Here is an 18,724-nt window from a genome sequence, read left to right as displayed (position 1 = left end):
AGTTAAAAAAGAATAAAATGCCAACCCATACAATAAAATGGATGAGTATCACTGACATTTTGTTGACTGAAATAAGTTTGACATAAAAGAGTACACTTTTTATATGAAGTTCGAGAAAAATAAATCTATGGTTAGAAACCAGTTTGCTGTTACCTCTGGGGAGAATTAGGGGTACAGATCAACAGGGAAGGGGCATAAAGGAATCTTATGGGATGATGGAAATGTTTTGTATCTTGGTCCAGGTGGGGCTAAAACTTAAACAAGCTGTACAATGAAGAGTCATACACTTTACTGTATTGTATGTGTATTAGATACTTCAGTGACATTATTAAAAACACTGTTGTCTCCCTATAACCCCATATCTCCCTCCTTTCCAAAAAAAATTTTTTTAATGTTTATTTATTTTTGAGAAAGAGAGAGAGAGAAACAGAGTGTGAGCAGGGGAGGGGCAGAGAGAGAGGGAGACACAGAATCCGAAGTGGGTTCAAGGCTCTTAGCTGTCAGCACAGAGCCTGATGGGGGCTCAAACCCACGAACTGTGAGATCATGACCCGAGCTGAGGTCAGATGCCTAACGGACTGAGCCACCCAGGTGCCCCTCTCCCTCCTTTTTAACAGGGCATTTTGCTGCTCAAAGAAAGACAACATTTCCCAGCCTCCTTTGCAAGCAGGTGTGGCCATGTGATTAAAACTGTGGCCACTAGGATTATAGCAGAATTAATATATGGCACTTCCGAAAGTGTCTTTAAAAGGAAGGGGCTTGCATTCCCTTTGTTCTTCTGCTAACTGCTCGTTGGGAATGTAGCCATGGTGGAGAGCCATCTTTGACAATATGGATGAGAGAAACACCCTGAGAATCACAGAGCCACAAAACAAAGATGTCGTATTAGCCCTGGAGTCCTTATACTCAGAAGTTACATAAGAAATAAATGACAATCTTGTTTAAGCCATTGTTATGTTTGGATCTTATGGAAGCAACCTCTGTATCTTCATTAACACTGCTGCTAAACATTTATGGCTACATTTGCCTACCTACAACTGTTAAATAAATTCTACACACACATGTAATAGGTGAACAATTAAATCTTATGACCTCAGTGTTTTTATGCTTCTCCTTTAACATTTATAAAAATAATGTCCACTCTTTGGCTTAAAAATAGACAACCAGGGGGTGCCTAAGTGGCTCAGTCTGTTAAACGTCCGACTTCAGCTCAGGTCATGATCTCATGGTTCGTGGGTTCAAGCCCATGTCCGGCTCTGTGCTGACAGCCCAGAGCCTGGAGCCTGCTTCAGATTCTGTGTCTTCCTCTCAAAAGTAAATAAACATTAAAAAAAAAAAAAAATAGACAACCAGATCAGTGGAACAGACTAGTGTGTTTAGACTTAGACTCTTACATATGCTTTCAACTGAATTTCAATAAAGACATCAAGATAACTGAATAAAAAATAAGAGGTTTTTTTCTTTTCAAAATATGATGCCAGAGCAACAGGTTATCTATATGGAAAAATATGGACCTTAATATGAAATTTGAAACTACAAAGACTCTAGGAAAAAATAAGATAATATTCACAAACTTGTAGTTCATTAAGACTTCTTAGAAATACATTAAAACCACTAAAAGGGAAGGGGAATGAAGGAACAATTCTGGGGTAACAGAGTGTTCCATATCTGGACCAGAGTGGTGACTGCCAAAGTGTATATATACACTGGTGAAAAAAATAACTGAGCTGTTCACCTAGGATCTGTGCATACCATGTCATGTAAATTATTATTAAGTAATGATTTTTTTAAAGTCCACTTAATTGAGAATAACAAAAGCAACTGACCACAGAAAATTTCCTTTTTTTTCTTTCTTTTTTGAAACTAGGATCTTTACCCAATATATGCTCCAACCTGACTGATTGCAATCAAACCAGGGGATTCTGACTCTTTACATTTGTTACTGATATCAATATTTGGTAAACAAGCCAGACACAAAAATGTTCTTCACGCTAGTTTCCTCGCAACTGTATTTTCAAAGGCAATTATGGAAGGTATGTGTGGGTGTGTATGCATTATATGAAATCTGACCTGTTAGACACACATCTCCTATTATCTAGTTCACCAAATACACACATGTAAAACTCTAATCCTAATTGGTCTTTACTGAATCTTGAGATCTAAGATGCCCAGAAAAAGAAAAAAGAGACCAGATGCTTCTTAAGGAATTCTTTCTGTTGCTTTGAAAAATGTAAGATTGTCTGGGGAGTCATTCCTTTCTTCAAATCTACAAGTCTCCTAGGAAAGAAAGAGGCACATATTTTCTAACACCAAAGTTCTAACTAAAGCCCTGCTTGCTTTAATGCTGCATTCTAAGTTAATGTAACAAGAATCCAAAACGAATCCAATAAAGAGTATTATGCAAAACCCTTACCAGAAAAAAAGTATACATTTCTGAATTTGTCATTAAACAAAAAAGAGATACAGAAAATTAAGAACCCTAGGAGCCAACAATGCGATTTCATTAAATATCTATTCCCATCCCGCACCACGCTTTTTTCCCCCAGTCTGAAATTCCTTACTTGAAGGCAGGTAAAGGGCACTGGAGTATTTTTTAAGTAAACCCAAGATACCACATTATTCAATGTGTAAGAGTTTCAGTTATCCTCTGCTGGGGCTAATTTAGATTAAGGCAAACAGGAAAATGATCTTCCTTGAAAGTGCCTTCGTGATGAACTTGTCAGAGAATTTTATGTGCCAAAAATACCTAATGTAGTTTGGATTCTTGGTCTGCAGGTTTTTCATCAGCGTGGCCACGGATGCCTTGAACTGAGAGCCTGCTGTAGGAGGCCTTTTCAGGTTGATCTTGGCTGGGTTCCCTTCCGGGAACAAAGACTTGATGAGGGTGTGGCTGGCCTTCCACATGGCTTGGGACAGGTCTCGATACAGAAGGTCATTGTTTTTGTCAACAAATCCTTCCACCTGGTACAGCACCTACGAGAAGCACAAGAGACTCCGCAGTTGATAAACTGCACTCCAGAACGTCACATAACCGTTAAAAATATTCCAGGACTATCTCTATTGCCGCCTCCTCTTTCTCCATCAAAAAACCCCTGACACATTAGTCACACTCCTAATACCGAATTAGCCTCCAAGTTTAAATTCCATCTGTCTAAATCACAGAAGAGTTCAAAATAAATTCTATTACCCTTCAGGATTTGCAAGAATAAACTCCAAAAATGCTCTCATAACATTTTCAAAGGATTTTAGGCTTTTTTGGTGTTTGAGCACATTTTTGAGGTTTTACTTTTTTTTTTTTTTTTAAGTTCACATATGCCAATTCTAGTCTTAACTAGATAGGAGAAAATAGAGATAGCACTGATATTTTCAGACATCCTAGGTGAGCAGAGAAATTGAACAGAAAAGTATCTTTCAGTAACATAAGCTGGGGGGGGGGGAATAAGTACCAAGTTCCAACTTTTTGAAATTAACAGTAATTCAGATACTATATACTTAATTTTTACTAGCTACATAATTGAGAATTTCCTCTTTGAAGTTTGTAATCTTATTTAGAAGAAAGGAGGTATTAATGTCAATCAATACTTTTCCAGGACTCTGAAAATTAAGCTACGGTCAAATTTGTTTTTAACATTTTTATGTATCTTAGATGGTATAAAATTCCCTCACAAAAGCAAATGAATAATGCTTTTTTTAAAAAGTCAGTATTTCCCCACTGTTGTTTCAAAATCTCAATCTAAGAACTCATAATATTTGTGTGCTTGTAAAACCTTATCGTAAGTCTTTAGTGTCTCCTAATTTTTACTACCACGTCTCCTTTTATTAATGTTGACAGGTCTATTTTTATAGGATATCTCAGAGCTGAGAAACAACAAAATCGACTTTTAAAATACATTCCAACTCTCTCATGAAGTCCACTGGCTTTCCTCTCAGCTCTGAGTATTAGTAAGATTTTGCTCAACATGACCCAGATTCTACTTCTACTGAACATTTACTGATTCTACTCTTCTAGCAACTCAGCTTCTCCTCACGAGTTGGCACTGGTCAGAACGCTACCTCTGAGGCACGGCCTCCTCGGGGGAACAGCCGCAGGCCCGCTGAGCGCTCACGGCTCCCCCATACCTTGCGGCTCCCCCATACCTTGCCGGCATAGTGCTGAATTCTGAAACAGCTATGAGGCAGGGACGTGTCATTGAGAAACCGAGAGCTCTTGCTCATCCGGCTCTCGAAGTGCTGGTGGGTGGCACACACTTGGTTGAGCTTCTCCAAGAAGGTCTCGTCGGTGACCGTGCCAGGCCTCAGGCACTCCTCATCCAGCATGGCCAGGATTCCGTTTGTGTTCTGCGAGAAAGGAAATAAAAAGGTTTCCTTCCTTCCTCACTGTATTGTTTTCATAATGATTCCTAATTACACCGTCAAACACAATTAAAAAACTTAGTCACGAGAAAATTCCGTTCAGTTACAACGAAAAGCAGACAATCAAAACAAGTAACAAAAAGCCACAGAAGTCGGTCCCCTTCCACAGTGTCCCAGGTGTGTGTGTGATGTTGGGGAGGAGGGGTCTGTATCAGTTGCCCTCCCCCATTCCCTTCCGCCCTCAGAACAGGACCTACGGAGTCACCTCAGCCACCTCAGCGGGCTGATGACTGCAACTCACATTGTTCAAAAAAGGCAAGTCAGACCTCATATTCAAAACACATTCAAACACAAATCTAAACGTCAGAAACTAATGTGACAATGCTGTCTCTACAACATGTGGTCATAAATCACAAAGCACAGTCTTTTCTAAGGCCATTATTTGATTCATAGCTTGAGAAGGAAATTGGTTTCAGATGTTTTCAAATTGTTCATGTGTTCAAAATACGGTTTATTTTGTAGTAAAAAAAAAAAAAAAGGTGTGATTTGGGATCAATGCAATCAAGCTGTATTTCAAGAGTATTGGTTTAGAATAAAATTCGTATTCCACATAAAATTTCAAAACGGGTGTTGAACATGAGTGAGAATTTGTTATGTATTCAGACCCTATGATTGTATTTATCCCAAGAGCAGCCAGCCCAGTTAAAAGGAGTAAAAAATCAGGAATCTTCTACTTTGCTAAATAAAGGCCGCTGTTCCTTGGATTGCCCCTACAGGCTCATATGTCTCCATTCCCAAGAGAATAATCCACTCTACTGACCATCAGCCCCACCCACATCCACCAGGCAAGAGTCCCGGGTTCCTCTCTCCTTCTCCTCACAAGGCCGGGACATCCTCTGACCAGGATCTGTTGATTCCACACAAAACTCAGGGGAAGTGTGGACTCTCAGGAATCAAGTATATTCATAACAACCCCAGAGTAAACATTACTTTTAGGTAATGCTGGAAGGAAACACTTCCTTTATGTGCCCAGGCTCCTATGTGAACATGAGTTTCTTCAAACATATGTGCAAGGGTGCTTACGGCTGAGATAATCTAATTAAACTAAGTGTATGAACACTGTTTTCTCTTTTTTTCCTTCTTGAAGGGAAATAATTAAGTTCAAGGTTATTATTTATGAAGGAAAATGTGCTAGTCATGACTTCTGGAAGTCAAGTTCCCACAATTTGGGTTCCACAAAATTTACCAGGAAAACTTTCCAGTCAGTCTACTGATTTCCCAGATATTAGAGTTCTGAACTGCTTACATGGAACATTAGTGTTCACACTCCAACACTGTTCAGATTTTTCAAAACGAAGTTTACTTATTAATAGAAAAACAGTAACGCTTCAGCATATTCAATTTAATTAAAGGTGCAGCTTTCAGGAATATCTTGAAAACTGAGAGAAGAGATAACTGGCTAATTATATAATTTCCAAAAGGTTTTGTGAAAGGCACTTGTTGGGACATGTAGAGCCTGTGATTCTATTCCTAAAACACAGCACTCACCTACCACTGACAACTAAAACCACTGTAGGACAATAAAGTTTATGCATTGTTTCAAATAACTTTGTTATCAAAGCCAGGAGTGAGAGTAATCCTAAGCATAAAATAAGTTTTTCCAGGTTTCACATCCAAATCAATCTTCCTGCAGTCAATTCATTTATAATAAACTACAGACGATGATATAAAAATAAAATATTTAGTAACCTTTTGGAATCTAAGACATATCTAGTAATTTTTTAGACTTCAAAAGTCTTTTCACATATATACAGACAAATGTGGTCACCTGAAAAATCCTATGGCTCTTGGCCACCTGCAAAGTCACACACAAGACATCCCCCGCATAGGTTCTCTGAACCAAGGCTAGGTCAATACTTGAGCCACTCCTGGGGTCCTACTTAACTCAGCTCCCATGACTGTCCCTTCATCTTCCTTTATCTTAACTTGAAGGGCATGTTTTTTTGTTGTTCTTTATTTACTTAAATTTTTTTTAAATGTTTATTTATTTTTGACAGAGAGAGAGAGAGAGAGAGAGAGAGAGAGAGAGAGCGAGCGAGCATGAGTGGGGGAGGGGCAGAGAGAGAGGGAGACACAGAACCCAAAGCAGGCTCCAGGCTCTGAGCTGTCAGCACAGAGCCCAACGTGGGGCTTGAACTCACAGACTGTGAGATCATGACCTGAGGCGAACTCGGACGCTCAACTGACTGAGCCACCCAGGCGCCCCTGTTCTTTATTTACTTAAAATTTTTTCCCAGCTGTACTGAGATATAATTGACATATAACACTGTGTAAGTTTGAGGTATACGAGGCGATAATTTGGTACCCTTTCAATATTGCAAAATGATTACCACCATAACCTTAGTTAACAGCTCTATCACATCACATAATTACCATTTCTTTTTCGTAATGAGAACATTTAAAAATTACCCTCTTAACTATTTTCAAATACATAATATAGCACTGTTAACTGTAATCACCATGCTACACATTACATCTCTAGAACTTATTCATCTTGCAACTAGAAAGTCTGTACCCTTTGACTGACATCTCCCCATTTCCCCTACTCCCAGCCCCTTGCAACTGCCATTCTCTTCTGTTTCTTTGGCTTTTTTAGATTCTACATATAAATGATGTCATGCGTTTGTCTTTCTCCGACTAACTTATTTCACTTAGTGTAATGCCCTCAAGGTCCATCTGCGTTGTCACAAATGACAGGATTTCCTTCTTTCTCGTGGCTGAATAACATGCCATTGTATATACACACATCTTCTTTATCCATTCATCTATAGACGGACACTTAGGCTGTTTCCATATCTTGGCTATTGTGAACAACCCCGTAATTAACATGGGAGTAAATATCTCTCTCCAAGATCCTGATTCCGTTTCCCTTGGATATATTCCCAAAGTGGAATTGCTACCATCATCTGGTAGTTCTATTTTTAATTTTTTGACGAACCTTCATACTATCTTCTGTTATGGCTGCACTAACTTACATTCCCACCAGGAGTGCACAGAGGTTCCTTTTACTTCACATCCTTACCAATAATTATCTTTTTGGTAATAACCATTGAACGGGATATGAAGAAGTTACTAGAGTTTTAGAAATGAAATGGATATTTGATTTGGCGAAAACCTTTTTTTCAGAGCCTCCTCTGACCAGTGCTCATATTCCCAGGAGCCGCGGACCAGACCTGGGTTACCAGTATACAGAAAAGAATGATGCATCTAAGGCATATTAATGCCCTAAAGGGCTCTGTGATGCGGCCACAAGATGAGCACAGGAAATCCTAGCCAAGGATCAAAATGTCCAGCTGTCTATATGTGTGTTCAAGAACTGTGTATGATTCCTCATGGCTACAATAAAGTCTCTAGAACTCCACAGCTCTCAGAAGTGTCAAAATCATGAAGACACCAAGGCAGTGAGGTCTTTTGTAAGCAGTAAATTATTACTGAGAATTTTTTAGAAAGTTATACCTAATACTCACATTTTCTATCAGGTCACAAATGATAGCATTATTGAAGTAGTCAATGTGTGTCCATTCTATGCCCTGAGAAAGAAAACAGAACAAAATCAGATTCCATACGATGATGATACTACAACACTACCATCTATAAAACAGACTCTGCCATCTTAATATATTTCACTTCCTCTCTGAATATTTCCTTTACACAATAATGCAGCAAATATCTTCCGTTTCCCAAAACTTCCCTAATTGTAGCAGTCCGCCATTGACACAATGTGACTGAAGGAACACCCTTGACCTGTTCTGAGACTGCCCCTCATTCCACTCTGCCATCTGTGACAATTTCCCATGCACTCCCCTGGCTCTGTGCCAAACACGGACTCAACAGGCCCTTGGGTCAATATTACTCTGTGTATATTTACAATGTTTATAAGGAAATAAGTCAGAACTTGATCCCAGGAATCTAGGGCCTACATTTTTCTGTTCTTGATTTGTAATCACAAGGAAAAACTTAATTTTAGAGTCAATCCCATGTTGTAGGGCAGTTGACTATTTCAAATGTAAAAATATCCCAGTGCTAAGACAAAATATTTTCAACATAAGGAAAGACACAAAAACCAACCCACTGGTTCTAATGCTAGCTACAAAGCCAAATCTGTGAGGCTAAATGTAATCGTTCTGGATCTGTTTATACTCTGCCCATAAGTGTAAACATTTATTTTTCTTCTAAGGGGAAGAAATTTAATTCATACAGCAAGCTAGGGATCTTCCTATATATTCTTAGACGTGTCTCAGACAATCTGTACAAACTTTTAAGTTACACATCAAAGTTGGGGCAATCTCTTTATGGTGAGAAGACAGCAAGGGAATGAATCTGGCTTTTAGGAAGTTTATGTTAAAAAAAAGTGCCAGAAAAGTATAAAACATTTCTAAAGCATGATGATCATTCTGAAAGAAAGATGAAATATTTATGATGTAGCTTTCAAGTAGATGGGTTATTTTACTAAGTCACTGGGGATAACAATCACATTAGAAAAATCTATATTGAGGCAAAAAAAAAAGGATTCAGTGTCTTTAATGATTTACAACTATGCTATCGAAAATGAAGAAAAATAGGTAGTATCATTCAAATATTAAAGCAAATAAATGAAAAGGAAACAAAAATATAATACAACATATGCAGAATATAATGATTTCTCCTTTTGTCTGAAATAATTTTATACTTCCAAAAACATTAACTATTTAAAAAATGAAAGGATTGGGGCACCTGGGTGGCGCAGTCAGTTAAGCGTCCGACTTCAGCCAGGTCACGATCTCACGGTCCGTGAGTTCGAGCCCCGCGTCGGGCTCTGGGCTGATGGCTCAGGGCCTGGAGCCTGTTTCCGATTCTGTGTCTCCCTCTCTCTCTGCCCCTCCCCCATTCATGCTCTGTCTCTCTCTGTCCCAAAAAATAAATAAACGTTGAAAAAAAAAAAAATAAAAAAAAAATAAAAAATGAAAGGATGAAAACCAAGTATGGTTTTACAATTAAGGATACAAGGACTTTGGGGCGCCTGGGTGGCGCAGTCGGTTAAGCGTCTGACTTCAGCCAGGTCACGATCTCGCGGTCCGTGAGTTCGAGCCCCGCATCAGGCTCTGGGCTGATGGCTCAGAGCCTGGAGCCTGTTTCCGATTCTGTGTCTCCCTCTCTCTCTGCCCCTCCCCCGTTCATGCTCTGTCTCTCTCTGTCCCAAAAATAAATAAACGTTGAAAAAAAAAATTAAAAAAAAAAAAAAGGATACAAGGACTTTGTAAACACTAATTCTGATTACTTTCAAATTACATTGAGATAATCCATACACAGCACTTGTACAACACCTGGCAATACAGTAAGAGCTCAATAAATATTACTTGTTTTTATTATAAAATTTTAGGAAATCAGTGCTTTTCAAGATTGAACAAAGCCTCAAAATATTTTCAAATTTATACAGAGTGATACTGACTTTTTGGGTATATAGTTCTCATAAGTTTTGGCAAATGCATGGTGTCATGTAACCACCACCAAAATTCACTTGTTTTTCCCCTTGGTAGTCACACTCTCACGACTCCCGTCCTCTGGCAATGACCAACTCTTCTGTCCCTGTCACTTTGCCTTTTCTGGAACAACATATCACGGAATCATACAGTATGCAGACTTTTGAGTCTGGCTGCCTTCATTTGGCATTAGTGCATTTGAGAATCCTTCATTTTATGGTGTTTATCAATTGTTCCTTTTTCTTTCCTTTTTTTTTTTGGATAACAGACCGCCATTTTTATTTTATTATTTTTTTCCTTTCATGTTTAATATGTTTGACTCTGGAAAAGCCATGATTAAAATTCTTCAGATGAGCACATGATCAAGTATTTGTTGGTTTAAAAAATGTTTTTTTCAGTAGAGGTGACATACTGTTATATTAGTTTCAGGTGTACAACCTAGCGCCCCAACTTGTCTATACCTTAGTCTACGCCCAACATAAGTGTGGCTGCCATCTGTCACCATGCAACACTACTTCAAGACCATGGACTATATTCCCCATGCTAGGCCTTTTATTTCTGTGAGTTATCCATTCCATAACTGGAAACCTGTATCTCCCACTCCCTTTCACCCACTTTGCTCATCCCCCACCGCCTTCCCTCTGGCAAGCATCAGTTTGCTCTCTGTGTTTATCGGTCTGCTTTTTGTTTATTCATTTGTTTTGTTTTTTAGATTCCACAGGCGGGAAATCATACGGTGTCTGTGTTTCTCAGTCTCACTTATTTCACTCAGCATAATACCCTCTAGGTCCATGCCGGGTGTTTTAAATGGCGTTTCTTCCTTTTTTAAAAAAATGTTTTAATGTTTATTTATTTTTGAGAGAGACACAGAGCACGAGTGGGGGAGGGGCAGAGAGAGAGGGAGACAAAGAATCCGAAGCAGGCTTCAGGCTCTGAGCTGTCAGCACAGAGCCCGACACGGGGCTCGAACCCATGAACGCAAGATCATGATTGGACGCTCAACCGACTGAGCCACCCAGGTATCCCGTGTTTGTTCCTTTTTAATTACTGAGTAGTGTTTCCTTGTATGGATGTCACGGTTGTTGGTCCATTCATCTCAGTCTCTTTTTTTTTAAACACACTATTATTTTACATCATTGCACTAGAATCCACCAGGACTCAAGTCAGTCAACTGATGTTTACTGAGCACCTACTATGTGCCAGGCATTGTTCGAGGCACTAGCAGCAGAGCAGCAAAGATAATCCCAGGTAGCTTAGATGTCCTAACAAATGGGTTTTTAAGAGACACAACATGGCTAAACTCAGATAAATCTGATTTTAGGATCATGTTTAGATAGGCTTCTAAATCCACAATTTGTATTATGAGTATAAAAGGAACATTTAAAAAACATATATTTCAACATTACCTCCCGTATATACTCTTCTTGCTCCTCTTTAAGAGTAAGTTCAATGAAGATCTGTTGTAGCTTTTCATTACAATAATTAATAATGAACTGCTCAAAGCTGTTGTCCTATATGGAGAAAAATGAAAACGGCCTTATGAACCATGCACTAGCTGTCCCACAGCAGCGATGCTCCAACAGCTCAATCCATAAGAGACATCACACGCCATCTCGCAGATTTAATTGCAGCCCAGCACACAGCTCCTGGGACACCGAGGCCCAGCACACAGAGGGTTTGCACACCGCAGGCACTCAAGAAATGGTTCACGAGTCAAGTGAATGAATGAGGTATACACACGTTATGCAGTATTTGAAAGATGAAGACTTTTAGTTGACAGAGAAGCACTCTACATGTGGTTAAAAAAAAAAAAAAAAGTTTCTCCTAAAGGATCAGAAAAGGAACAGTGAGCTTTATAATCTCTGTCACCCAAATTCTCAATCTTCCATTCTCAGGTGAAACTCTAGAGCCCAAGAAAGTCTTCCTGACCTGATCACTTATTGCCCCCTTCTGAGGTCAGCTCCCTCATTCAAACTCTTAGATACCAGCACTTTTTTAAAAATCATGCTGTGTGTATATACGTGTATGCGTGTGCATATGTGTACACATGTATTGATTAGTTTCAGCCTCATCTGTCTCATTAGACTGTATGTTCCTTAAGGGCAAGGGCTGACCATGTGTCTCTCTTGCTGACCAATGTGAGCCCATGCCTTGCACAGGACTTTGCACCTAGCAAGTTCTCCACACATACTTGATGAGTGAATGAATGAGTGAAGTGCCTAAAAAATAAAGAGACCCAAGGGAATCAGCACATCAAAATCATCTCCCCAGCGAGAAACAATCTCTCTTCTCTCAGAAGGCTCACATATTTATCACCCTTCGGCCCCTCAGCAGTTTCTCTTCATGTTAGAGTTACCTCCTATGAACTCCGATGCAAGATCCATACCTAAATCATCTCTGAACAATCCGCAGGGTTTAATGTACTGACATATATACTGAGGGCACAAAATGCATGCCTGTGGAATGAATACAATTCGCCAAGAACCACACCATTCCGGAAGAGGTAGATCTGGTAAGAAAACATGTTCTCTTCACCTCTATCATATGTCTTTGCAGACAGGAGATGGTAGCCATGGGAGCAAGGGATGGTATGACCTCACCACTGATAAACCTGACTCCTGTCCCACTGAGGTGGCTATTCCTGGCCTAATGAGCCAGGAGTGTCCAGGCGTGAAACTGAAGCTCGTCGCTTCCTGTGAAAACACAGAGCAACTGGCCTTCGAATCTCTCCGTGAGTGACGAAAGCAAAAAAGTCACGCAGTATCTGACCACATTCTTTGCCGGAAGTCAGCTAAGGGTTTCCTATCACCAGTGATGAACTAGTTAATCAGGGAAAACTTCTAACTCTAAACCTTAAATGACACATACACACTATCACTGACTAATCTTTTAATGCTAAATCTGGTCAAGGATAAAAGCTATTTTGTTTTTTGTTTTTAATGTTGCAGGTTCTTACTAAAGGGCACACGCTGATTTTTAAGACGAACACAGTCTTAGGCACAAAGGGCCTTCCCCAATACTCATTTTCACATAAAATTTTAAAAGCTATGTGTTCTAATCTTTGGAACTTAACAATTTTTGTCAGAAGCACAAGCCCATCTGGGATAGACGCCTTATTATGATTATGGTCAGGATAAGGTCATTTCTCAATGAGGAAGTCTGGCTTTCTTAGTTTGGTAAAATATATCCTTATATAATACCACTACCCCAAATTAAACTTACAAATAAAATTAAAGTTTTAATGGGTTTCCATGAAATCCACGGAGTAAATCCTTTCTGTCAATTTAATAAGTCTATGCTCATGGAGCCATTTAAGCAAAATGATGCTGAACTTCATATGGTAACTAATGAGGAAAAGGAAGTGGAGAATAAGTAGTGTCCTTGGACACATCACATGACCACGAACAGCTTGAAGTACGCTCTGCAACAGGACTATGAAATACACACAAGCAGGTTAGAAATCAGAGGCAAAGCTTCACAATTACAACGCCACTCAAGGAGTAAGTTAGAACTCAACTGGATTTCCCTTCAACATTTAAAGATTCCTGTATGAATTCTCTATTTCATATCTGCACACAGTTAATCAATGGCCATTTACTGCAAAATCCACACAGTTGGAGAAGCCATTAACACAGGAGCATGCAACAGACTGTCACTGCAAACAGTTCATACTTACTGCATTCTGGTGCAAAAAGGGACAGATTATACAAAATGCAATCAGTTCTTAATTTGCCATAAACTTCTAACAGTAAACACTTACCGACAGTTATTCATTGGTGCAAATGACAGATTTTACCATTCGGGCTATGTTTCTGATTGGCATAAAACTCCGAAATCAAGACACACGTCCAACCAGTTCAAACCACAGGTCTACAATACCTACAAGTGGTGTCTGAACTGTGGTTCTGCGAGGCGTGAGCTACGCAGGATAAAAAGTCTGACTCAGACAATACCTCATGTGACTTGCTTGAAGTCCCAAGGCTTCAGGATTTAATGCGTCTAATTCTAAATTATCAGGAAAAACGTGTATGTATAACCCATCGCCCCAGGGAGTCAGAGACAGAGGCAATTAGCAGGTCACCACAAGAGTGAAGAGATCCAGCAAGATCCAGAAGCAGCTCCTCTTTCTCACCACCGCACTCCCCCTCACCCCCCCGTGCTGTCCCTGCTATGTCTCTCCTTCAAACATAAACAATGTGGTAAGGAGAGAGCGTTCTGGAGACAGCCTAAGAAAAAAACTGGTCTCTCCTACCTTATCCTGTTGCTTAAAGAACAAAAACAAAATAGAACAGCACAATCACCAAGGCAGAAACCAGCTTACTTCCCCACAGAAATATCTGAGCATTTATTGCAAACATACCTCACAGCCTGCAAAACGTGTTACAAATCACCAGAGCAATCATTATTGCCAAAAATGAAGGCCATCGCATTTCTTATGATCTGTGTTTGAGTTGCTGACATTGTCCAAATGTTTTGGGAAATGGGACTTCACGAATCATTAAAAATAACATGCAAAAGTTTATAATTTGCAAAAAAAAAAAAAAAAATTAAGGAGCAGCCTGGCAGCAGTTCCTATAGCTGCACCTTGCACAGGCTCTGAACGTGACTTCATGCACACAGGCACTAAACACCGCTGGGTTTTCCACTCGGGTCCTTCTTTCCTTTAGAAAACAGCTAAACTGGATCTAGGAACCATCACATGAATACAAAGGCCCCGAAGCAATTTGATATTTGGATGCTTTTTGTGTGTCGAGAACCGTGGGTGGCCAGAGATCCCTGAGCTGGGCGCTGTCTCCCACATGTCAGTCCCATGAATCAAAGTCTCCTAAGGAGGAAGTGGGCAGGAACTTGAATGACTCATCTCCCCTCCCGTCTCCAGTTTTCTACCCATGCCCCATGCATGGAATGTGTCTCCACTGTCTAAGTCACATTTATCCCCAAAGGCTAAGGGAGAAAACTAAAACTTTGGGGAACATCTTCAAATACGCACATCCAGAATTTTCCATTATACCATCTCCCTGAATGGAGCCCAGAACCATCCCACCCCCATTGGACTGCTCTAGGAAAAACAGGTAAACAGCAAGGTGTCTACGTTTGATACTGTTTTACACTGTAGTCACCAAGAGTATACCGGGATAGGAAGAACTTGGTAGGTTTAGAAGTATGTAATATACCAAAACTTTAAAGTCTAGGGTTTCTGTCAAGAATTCCTGAGTTTGAGTCCACCTTTTCAACATCAAAGAAACAGCAAACCATACCCCCCAATGAAGTTCACAACCAGTTTATACTCTTAAGTATCAACTATGAACTTTCTGCTTGGAAGGATTCTGAAAGATGAATCAAAAATACTGGCCTGTTATTAATTTCTTTGCATTTTCTTGGCAACAGAGGAGGCTAATGATATCTTATACACTATGAGGCAGGGAGACATTTCAGTGTTGTATTCTTTAAATACGTAACATTTTTCTTCCCAGTACACAAACATGGTAAGTTTTAAGAAAAACAGCATGACAGTGCTCTTCTTAAATACTTTAAGCATTGATTTAAAAGGTTAAAGCGAAGAGTAATGACGTCCATACTATTATGAACCATATTATTTCCCTCCATTTTCACTCTAAAGGGTACTTTAAATCTTCTCCTTCCTCTTCAAGTTCTCTAGCACGTGGAGAACGAAATCAGAGGAAAAAAGCTGGAACAGAAGGGATTGCCTATGACCAGGATCAATTTTCTTCTAAAAACAATTTAGAAAACAAATCTCATAACCATGAGGCACACTTACCAAGCTATACTGACTCTTACCCAACTATTAGGTCATTTGATTTGGAACAATCATTGCATCTAGCCTCTCATATCTTTACTGTATATGGTTCATATACGATATATGTATATGAGGTTCATATATGTATATGAGGCTCAAAAGGGCAAGATGAAGAAAGAGCTAGCCCTTCAAAATAACTAGCCCTTTGCCTGCACGAAACTAGCTCCATCGTATGAAAAGTGAAATATCCAGCCTGCTGTTCTGTTTTGGCCTATGGCACACTAATAATTTATTAATTTTCCCAGTAAACTACCTGCCAATTGTAGTACTTCCCAGATAAGCACTTAGCAAGAAGCTAAATCGATTCAGATGGCTCAACTTAGTCTTGAATTTAATTTTTTAAAAAGAATAGCTGTTGTTCTTTTATGGTGCTGCTACGAACGTCTCTCAGAGATCAGTTACAAGAACATCCAAACTTGATTGTGTGGAATTGGAGTGTCTGGATTACATAACTCTCTTCCCTTACAAAATCGGACTGACGTTAAATAAGGATTTCTGGCTAGATTTTTCTTCTCTGTGGATTTTAACTCACTTCCCCTTCTTTTCGGTGTCAGTGTTCCACTAATCTGTTTTCCAAACTGACATCAGATCACATGCGGCCAGCAAGGCAGGGCTATTCACACAGCTGGCCCTGGAATGCTTTGCAGTCAAATCCATGTGTCATCATCCCATGGTTTAATGCATCAGTTTCCCTCTTCCGTTTAGAGACGGACCAAAATGGATGAAAGGTTTCCACCAGCTCAGCTGAAAAGTGTTTTCATGGGAACTGTCAACGGGGTCATGAGGCAGAATTAGAGACATTAAATTTTTTTTTTTTTTCCTCTGGACCTTTACTGTCCAATTTTTAAAGTGATGCCCAGGGTGTTCTACAAGGCAGAACCCTTAATTCTTGCAGTCAATTTCAAGGAAAATAAAGGCAGAATTTTCATTATGTTCTATCAGTTTATTTTCGCTGGGGTAGACAGTATCACAGAAATCTTCATTTATGCATTGATGAGGATTCTGAATACTTCTCCCTAAGTCAGACCTTGAGCCCTTATATTTCAGCTTGTGGTACTTTTAAGTCCTTAATTACCTGGCTTCCTTATGTTCAACAGTATGAACTTCCTGACGTTTCCATGTTCTCTAATTTTGCTGAGAATCCAGGAAAACTATGGGATGGCATCTGGGGTGCGCATGTGAATAAATCACAAGCAAAAAAAACCATTTCTAATTCTGTATCAAAGAGCAGGTAAAAGTATCTAAAAGCACACACCCAAATCTCTAGTCTGTGCTCCCCAAATAAATTTAATTGTAAAATAAATAATTAAGCAGATTACGAAGAATCAAGATGTTTGGAAGATTAACCTGAGAAAGTTTACACGGGAAAATGCAGAGAACAATTAGTTATAATGAAAGACAAGTCTTAATTCTCTCAAGGAAACGGAAAAAAAATCAAAGTACCTATTGCATGGAGAAGGAAAAATAACTTCTCATGATTTTAGGGCCATCATAAGATCTGCTGTAGACATGACTGGCTAATTTGGCCTTGACTGAAATTTCTGGTTTGTTTTTTTGAGTACAGTTGACACACATTCCATTAGTTTCAGGTGTGCAACATAGTGACTCGAAAAGTCTATACTTTGTGCTGTTTTCACCACCAGGGTAGCTACCGTCTGTCACCATAGGATGCCATTAGTGCTCGCTTCGGCAGCACATATACCATAGGATGCCATTACCATATTGGTGACCATATTCCTTATGCCGTGCCAAAAGTTCTATTTGTTATTTTTTAAGTTTATTTATTTAGAGAGAGACAGAGAACACGAGTGGGGGAGGGGCAGAGAGAGAGGGAGACAGAGAACCCCAAGCTTGCACTCTCAAACCCTGAGACTATGACCTGAGCCAAAACCAAGAGTAGGACGCTTAACCAACTGAGCCACCCAGGCTCTCCCGAAAGTTCTGTTTAAAAAGAATAAAAATATTCTTTTGGGTAAAGCTCCCCAAGTGATTCCAACATGCTGCTAAGTTTAGGAACTACTGAGCTGGAACATTCTTCTGAAGAAGAAAGAAGGGCATTTTCAAATATAATGCAGGCATTTTCATAACTGAAGTCCATAGTTGTAACAGTGTTGAGAAAAATCAGGATATAACTTGCAGAAGTGAAGCACATTCATAAAGATGGGCTTGGAGAGAAACCTGAATTGGCCATTAAGTAAAAAATATTCCCACATTGCTACAGGATGTTTTACCCCGTCCCAATTTACAGGTTGTGTCCACTCAGAACACCTAACTTCGTTGTTGTTGTTGTTGTTGTTGTTGTTGTTGTTGTTGTTTTTAAGTTTATTTATTTGGTGGGGGGAAGGGAGGGAGGGAGGGAGGGAAGGGGAAGGGCAGAAAGAGAAGAAGAGAGAGAGTATCAAGCAGGCTCTGCATTGACAGAATGGAACCCAACACGGGGCTCAAACTCACGAACCACGAGATCATGACCTGAGCCGAAATCAAGAGTCCAAAGCTGAACTGAATGAACCACCCAGGCGCCCCTCTAACTTCTGTTTGGATTAGATCTGTAGCAAACGCAGTTTTAAAAAGTAACCTAGTTTCTTGATTAGACCTTCCTACCAGATAGGATGTGCCCTCAGTCAGGAACAGACCCTCCATCTTAGGGTCGGCTAATATCACTGTAGGCTCCATGCAGGGAAGGAACAGCTGTCTTGTTTACCGCAGGAATATGATTCCTATTAGGCAGTAAATAAATAATGACAAATGACTTCCTCACTTAGGCATGGTTAAACTGCTCATGGGGTATAACTCAGCTCCCTGAGTGCTGTGTGGTCACTTACCACATGGCTGATTAGATCTTAGGACAGACCAGAATGTAAAGATAAGCTGATGTCCCCTCATGACCCCATTATCCTATTAAAAAAAGTTTTCGTGTATCGTGACATGACATTAGGCACGTGGCCTAATAGATCAATAAATCTTCTTATGGCAACATAAAAATAAAATAAAACCAGTTTCTTTGATTTTAGATACATCATTAAATGTGTGTGTG

At 39.6% G+C, this 18,724-nt stretch overlaps 1 protein-coding gene across 4 annotated transcripts in view; it reads right to left on the bottom strand.

Annotated features, from left to right (window-relative positions):
* Positions 1-18,724, bottom strand: part of MYO1B (myosin IB) — a 191,821-nt gene that overhangs the window by 31,655 nt on the left and 141,442 nt on the right. For all 4 annotated transcript variants that reach the window (XM_086719171.1, XM_025912753.2, XM_025912750.2 and 1 more), the window contains exons 14-17: positions 11,279-11,383; positions 7,881-7,943; positions 4,138-4,338; positions 2,747-2,973 (exon numbers count right to left, since the gene is read on the bottom strand). In XM_086719171.1, coding sequence (XP_086575297.1) covers positions 2,747-2,973; positions 4,138-4,338; positions 7,881-7,943; positions 11,279-11,383 — 596 coding nt within the window. The remainder of the gene's footprint in view (positions 1-2,746; positions 2,974-4,137; positions 4,339-7,880; positions 7,944-11,278; positions 11,384-18,724) is intronic.

Source organism: Puma concolor, chromosome C1, assembly GCF_028749965.1.
Source record: "Puma concolor isolate L17-30 chromosome C1, mPumCon1.1.hap2, whole genome shotgun sequence".
In the NCBI taxonomy this organism is placed as follows: Eukaryota; Metazoa; Chordata; class Mammalia; order Carnivora; family Felidae; genus Puma; species Puma concolor.
Note: the sequence above shows the minus strand (reverse complement) of the source record. Positions and strands in the feature narration are given on the sequence as shown.